At 50.9% G+C, this 7258-nt stretch overlaps 1 protein-coding gene across 1 annotated transcript; it reads left to right on the top strand.

Annotated features, from left to right (window-relative positions):
• Window positions 1–4475: 4475 nt before the first annotated feature.
• ASPBRDRAFT_33277 (putative serine/threonine protein kinase) lies at window positions 4476–6416 on the top strand (the record flags this gene model as incomplete). Its single annotated transcript, XM_067623102.1, has 1 exon — window positions 4476–6416. One exon carries the CDS (start codon window positions 4476–4478, stop codon window positions 6414–6416), a length of 1941 nt encoding a protein of 646 aa, XP_067475937.1.
• Between the last annotated feature and the right edge of the window lie 842 nt (window positions 6417–7258).

The raw sequence follows: 7258 nt of genomic DNA, 5'->3' as shown, positions 1-7258 counted from the left end.
ACACACACACACACACACACACACACACACACATACACTGACTCAGGTGTCTTTTTTCTTTCTTACTTTGAACCTTAAGGTACTAACACTTGGGTGGGAAAAAAGGTACCTGATGCGGTGCTGAGCTTTTAGGTACTTACCTTACTCAGATTGCATTTTAGGTACTTACTTTCTTGGTTTACTACCTCGTCGGGTAGATATTTTCTTTACTTTCTTACTTGTATGTGTCCATGCGGAGAAAAGTCTAAAAAACAAAGAGAAAAATATCCAGTCATATTATGTCTCTCGTATGATCGGTGATACCTGAGTATCTACAGTCTACAGTCTACACAGTAGTCTCGGAACCTAGTAGTCTAGTCCCCTCTGATGATCGGCGCCGCCGCTTCAGCAATAGTATCCGTATCTACCGACACAACTGCTTCTTTTTCTTCCCCATACTACTAACTAATTAGTCTAGTAGTCTACTGTGTCACAGTTAACGAAGGTCCGGGATCATCCTCCCGGGCCTTTTTTCAGAACAGCCGACCCAAACGAATGGTCAATTATTGGCCACGACTTCGCGCCAGTCGTTGCTTGCTTGGGGCTGGCGTCATGCAGCCTGGAAATAGTGGCCAACGGGGTTTTCTGTCTGATTGGGTCCTGAGGGATCCACTGTGAGCGTCACTCAGCCAACTTCTCCAGGCACCTTTCCTTCCCCCCCCGGAAAGGGACTAGACCAGTATGGGTCCGTATTCGTTATTTACTTACTTAGTAATAATGCCGGGTGCCACACTTGATTGGATTGGTTCTCCCGCCGCGCCATCATCGGCCGAGGGCGGGTGGACTGCCAGTGGAAACTGAATTGATGCTCTGAAAATGGAAACATGATAACGATAGGTATAGTGTAGCCTATAGATAGGTGCAATCATCGCGTGTTGTGTGTCTCCGATTGTCATCAGTTTCTGGTGGGGTGGTTATCCCCCGTTTACTGTTACAGATGGATGGATTTAGCATCGATCTGATCTGGCCTGGTTGGGGAGAGAAGAGGGGAAAATGGAGAGCGGGCCAGTCGGTGATCATTACCTTAGCTCTAGATTGATGATGAAGATGGCTTATGATGATGATGTTAATGATGGGATAGGTATTACGAAAACCGCCGCCCCCTTGTTGTGTTTTTGACTGGACTCAACGGAAATTTTACCTCAAATGCATTATTCCGTCATTGTCAATGGTTTGTAGGGATTGACTAGGGGGAAGGGGGAATTATGATGATGATGATGATGGTACTATCTAGTTATCTCTTGGAACATTCTGATTTGTGTCTATCTATTATGAAACGTAGCAGGATGGATGACAAGTGCTGCTGCTGCTGATGATGAAGAAGATAGCATAGCTCGGATGGGGAGGAGGGGGGAGACCCTGCTGGGACCTGCAGGAACTTAGCTTAGCCGGTAGACTTGGTGCTGCCTTGGTGCCCAGGGCGTATCCTCCATGTCCCCTGCTCAGGCTCTAGTCTACTCACGCCGTCTTTGCTTGGGAGGTAACTCTAAACCGGCGCTTAACTTGACTTTTTACTCTAGTGCACCAATTGAAGAATTATGAATATGTATTAACTTTTGTTTATCTAATGGTCATCAAAACCTACACAAATTAGTTCAAAGTTAGTGATTGATTAATGACAGTAACCAATTAACTAACTAGCTAGTGAGGGAGCTGCACTACAGTCAGCAGCCGTTTACGAGTGTTGGCAAACTGGCCGCAATCAGGACAGGTTACATGTACCTGAGTCCGGGGGTTTGCGGTACCTAGTTACATACTATCTACTACATAATACATCACCCCAACAAGCAAAAAAATATGACAATGATGAAATGGCCTCGGGGAATTGACGCATTCAATGACAGCTGCCTCCCCAGCCCGTCATTTTAAGAATTGCAACAAATCTCGTCATCAAAATACCAAATGACAGTATCACTATTTAGAAAGCAGTAATGGAATTGAGACGACCTGGCAACGATGGCAGGGGGATGACTCAAAGGGAGACCAGTAGAAAAGTGGAGGAATGTTCTGGCTGGTGAGGTGATTGATAGGCAGCCAGGAGAAATACATAACGCCTTCGTAATCAATGACTGGAACGCTACTGAAACATTACTTTGAGCCATTAACGGCTTCTCGGAGGCAGTGATTCCCGTACTCAACCATCCATAGATAGTAATATACGGAAATAACCCAGTATTATTAGTTATTATTCATCATTGTTATTATTTTTGTATTGGTATCATGGATTGACTCTTGGTGCCTTTTGTTTACTGGATGACCATAATTTGGAGAGAGGGGACAACCAGAGTAAGTTGGTACCGCAAAAGGGCAGGCATTTCCATGACGCTGCGGGTTATGGAGAACCTTCCAGGACAGGCAATGCTGAATCACCGCCGCGCGGATTCTTCTGGCGACGAGGAAGGGAAAACAGTCATTCAGGGGGGCGCGCAGAAGCCAGATTGAGGGTGTGTGGAGTCGTTGGCCGGATGCGGCCTCTTTTTCTCGACCTGCCGCCAGTCAAGTGGGTCGGCCGGAAGATCGCACGTACAGTACGGTTACCACTGACCACGAGGGAAATGGGGGGTTGCCGGGTACCATCCTCGCAGGCACTTGGCCCGATTGGGGAGTCTGGAGTATGCATGATTACCGTAATAAACGCCCGTGATTGGCCAGCGGGCCACCCACCCTGGAACCAAGGCGACGTAGGAGGTTCTCGCTCGTTCGCCCACTTTCTCGCCATCGCTGCAGGTTGAGTGGGTTTGTTTCCCTTTCTTCCCTCCCTCTCAGTTCTTCGTCCCCCAAGGTTCCGAGTGCCGGCGGCCCTTCCATTCGCCTCCGACTAGCCGTGCCTAGGAATATGTGGAAGCGCATAGAGTCCAGTCGTCACCCCCCCCGTACTTTTACGAATTACCGTACCTACCTAAACCCCATCTGATCCCATCTGCTATCATCCGGAACCTCCTTATCCTCCCTATCGCTCTCCTCTTGCTCATCCATCCATCCTCTCTCTCTCTCCACCTCACCTTCCTACTCCAACCTACGCTCACCTTCCTCTCTCTCCCATCTTCTTCTCCTCCTTTCTCTTTCCTACTCTCCTCTTCCCTTCTTCCCCTTCTACCTTCGATCCTCAACTCTTCATCGTTTCGTTCGCGCCTCAGCTACCAATCCATTGCTCCTTCTACATCCGCGCTTCCCCCAATTAGCCTTCCCAACCCAACCCATCAACCGTCGCCACCCCATCATCTTCCTCCTTCGCCTCACCCATCTCTATCGCGACACGATATAGTACTGCTTGCAATCCTCTGATTAGGTCACATTGCCAAAGACTTCCCCACCAGATCTACTTCAGAACAGAGTACTTGTCCTGTCCTCTACGGTCTAATCTGCCTCGCCGCTGTTCTCCTGCCTGGCCTTCCGAACACCCTGCGTGACTCATCTCAAGCCAACCACGTCGAGAGTTCCTCGGACCCACGACTCCCTCCCTCAAACCAACCGTCTCCCCAAGCCGCGTGCTACGTTTCAATTGCAGAGATACGTGTTGAGGGTTCTGCGTCTGCTGTGAGGTCGACTCCTGCTTAGTTGTCCATCCGTCCGCCGCGCAACCTGGGCCGGGTGCTGGTATTCGGTTCTTCATCTCGTTCACCTACGGGCCTGAAGATCCATCATACCAGTTGTCCAGAGCCCCGCTATACCTCCTATATAGTTCCTCTTTTCAAATCTCTCCGGACTATATATCATCGGGCGACTTTATGACCTTATAGCCGTCGGTCCCGTCCTCGATCACTTTCCCCTCCCCCCCTGAGTCACGACCCCTCTCCGGTTCTTCAGCCTGGTGTTCGAAGGCCGCTTCAGTTACGAGCCTTGTTTGTTTATACATTTGGTGTTCAAGTCACGATATTACGCAGCGTTATTCTCCCTTGGTCCTTCCAGTTGGTGTCCTATTGCCGGACATAAGTCATTCACTTCGACCCATTCTTTCCCTCGACATACTTCCTTTCCTCGGGCTTCGCGCCTCTACAATTGTGAAACGATATACAGATGCACTCATAACAGTCTTTACTATTTCCTAGCCGTCGTCAATCACCCTTCTCCCCAAGGGTATCTGCACCGCGCTTCGCGCCTACTCGTCGTCATCATTTTCTTTTCGTTTGTCACCATATCCTCTCTTCCCGGCATTTATATGAAACTGTGACTCAACAAGCCGGTTGTTTTGTCTTCTTTTTACTTTATTCTCCCTTCTTCATCTTTCTACTTCTCACTCTCGGTGGTCGAGATCTGCTTGGCATTTCACCATCTTGGTTGCCTGGTTGTTTGAATTTGTTCTTGCATCGGTCTTGCCTTTTTTTTTTTTTTGCCGCCAATCGGTGTCTCTTGTGACACAACCTCCATCGACTGCTATAAACCACTGGAACGAACATCTCTGGGAGAACATCGTCTAGTTCGATTATATATCAGATATGGAGTGCCTGAAGAACAGCTTTGTGGAGGGTCAGCTCCTTGACGGGCGCTTTCGCACAGTCGCCCCTCTGAACCATGGTTCGTTTGGCATGGTCTTCCTTGCAACCGACAACAAGACCGGCCAGGACGTTGCTATCAAGTGCCTGACCAAGGGTGGTGCCTCGCCGTACGATGCTCGTTTCGAAGAGCTCGACTGCCACAGACGCCTTGCCTACCACCCCAACATCGTCAACCTCATCCATTCGTTCGAAACAGATGCTCACATGTACCTCGTTTTGGAGTACTGTTCCAACGGCGATCTGTATGAGGCTATTAGGCTCAACCGTGGCCCCCTGGAGACGGAGCACGTGCGTGATTTCATGTTGCAGCTGGTCAGCGCTGTCGAGTTCATGCACGCCAATGGCATGTACCATCGTGACATCAAGCCCGAGAATATCTTCTTGATGCAGGATGGATCCATGAAGCTAGGTGACTTGGGTTTGGCTACCCGTGAAGCCTGGTCTCATGAGGCATGTGTTGGAAGTGACCGCTACATGGCTCCGGAGCAGTACGACCCTTCGAACTCTGGATACTCTCCCGCCAAGGCCGATATCTGGGCGATTGGTATTTGCCTGCTCAACGTTCTCTTCGCGCGGAACCCCTTCGCTACCCCGACCGAGTCCGATATCCTTTTCGCGGACTATGTCCGCGACCGACAATCACTCTTCGACATCTTCCCCAACATGTCCCAGGATACCTTCGAGATCCTGAGATTTGCATTGACTATCGACCCCGAGAAGCGTTCCCTTTCTGGTATTCGTGAAGCCATTATGCGGACCGTCTCCTTCACTACAGATGACGAAGCACTGGATGAGTTCTGCACTGATGACCGCGAGGTCGTTCCCGCAAGTGCCAACCGCGAGCCTCTCCGGACGCCTTCCATCCAGAGTCCGCACATCAACCAGGGCGATTCGTTCCCATGGGCCAAAGCCCTCCAAGCCAGCCCCCCTCAGCAGATCCGGCAGCTGTCGGCCATCCCCGACAACGAGAGTTACTCGGAGGATCTCTTCCCTCCTTCGGAGACTGCTGGCACATCGTGGTTCTCCGTTCACCAGGGCACTCCCTCCATGGCATCTGTTCTGGAGTCTGCTCTTGGCGATTCATTCCGGCCATCTGCTTTCCGCAAGGGCGAGCTGCGTTTCCCCCCACCGTCGGATCCGGTGCCCATTACCGGATCCCTCCCCAGTCTTGCCACCAAGCCTTTGCCTTCTCTCTCCATGGTATTTGGTAAGAAGAAGGACGAGCAGATCTCCAAGAGCTGGAGTGATCTGTGGGATGAGGAGGAGGAATCCGAGACCGAAGACCTGGCTTTCCAGCAGCGGCGCGAGCAGAACTCCCGGAGCTGGAGCCACGAAAGCAGCAGTCCTGTGGAGGGCAGTGTTCCCGAGCTCTGCGGCCCGCTGACGGGCCTTCGGGATTCTGTGACTCCTTCTATGCTCAACGTTCGCGCTCAGCAACCCAAGTCTTCGGTTCCATCCGATGAGCCTTCCGCGAAGTCTTGGAATGTTCCCACGGGCCCTACCGGTCTCAAGACCCCCCCTCGCACCCCGGACAGTCCTCCGAAGCACTCCAACATGGACAAGTGGGCTGCCCTGGGTGACCGGAGGAGGAACTACAAGTCTCCCGAGGCTTCACTCGGCCGCAAGAAGTTCCCTCTCAACATGAGCTGGAGAAAGGACTGGGGTTTGGGATCTTCTGGCTTTGATTACGGCTCTTGGGCCGCCAAGAAAGAGGCCTCTACCTCTCAGGATCGACGCCGGCGCCCCTTCCAGGAGAAGGGACGGCGTCGCGATGCCTGGGAGTCACCGAAGGCTGCCAACGTGAAGGTTCCCCATAACTACGATGGCAGTATCGATGAGGATCTCGACCTTGTCGGTGGCTGGCATGATCTCCATCTATAAGAACCTTGCCTCCTGCCTTCGTCCCCGCTCCGCTTCAATTCGATTCCTGTTCGTTGTTCCGACCAAATCATCCTGACAAGAGTGACAAATTCCAAACAACTTCATCTACCGACAACCAAACTTCTCCGGCTTGTTTTCTTCCTTTTTCTCCTTATTATGATTGATTTTGAAGCGTGTCTCTCCACTCGGCTTAGATGCACCCGAGGCGGGTGCATCCGGCAGCCTTATATTCAATATTCTATTTTCCCCTCTTCTTCTCTCTACCATTACGATAGATTGTTTGTATTCGGCAAGCCTCTCACATCGGAGGTGCTAGTGTTTTGATTCCTATCCTGTATAATATAGCACTCTTCGAAGGAGCAAGCATGGGGATGGGCGGTCGAAAAGTGACTCATCAGCTGAATTTGGGAGGGATTGTTTTGTGGAGGATGTGATTCTGTTTCTCTTCTTCTCTTCTTTCTCCCTTCCCATTCTTTGCACAATGTCATCCTTTCAACTTTTTCTACCCAAAAAGAAAATGGTTCAACATGGACGGGGGCCTGGACGACGAGGCCGGCGGAGGACGATGGCGGGTGGCTTGGAGGCCACCACGGATCTATGAAGATAACAATGAAAACAAAGAAAGTCATGGAAAAGCAAGACTACTATGGCCATTCATCCACATCTTGAGGCAACTGTGCCGACCCGGCGCAGGACTGGTTTCTTTGTACTGTAACTAGCTGGCTTGGTGAGAGTGATACGAGGATTCTGGGAATAGCCAGAGCAATCTACTTTGATTCGATGTGGATTGATTTGCCTTTACGTAGAGTGTACCGAGTAGACGAGATATCCCCCCCCCCCCC

The sequence above is a fragment of the Aspergillus brasiliensis genome (assembly GCF_001889945.1).
Source record: "Aspergillus brasiliensis CBS 101740 unplaced genomic scaffold ASPBRscaffold_12, whole genome shotgun sequence".
NCBI lineage: Eukaryota > Fungi > Ascomycota > Eurotiomycetes > Eurotiales > Aspergillaceae > Aspergillus > Aspergillus brasiliensis.
The sequence above is the reverse complement of the archived record's forward strand: the minus strand, read 5'-3'. Positions and strand labels throughout refer to the sequence as shown.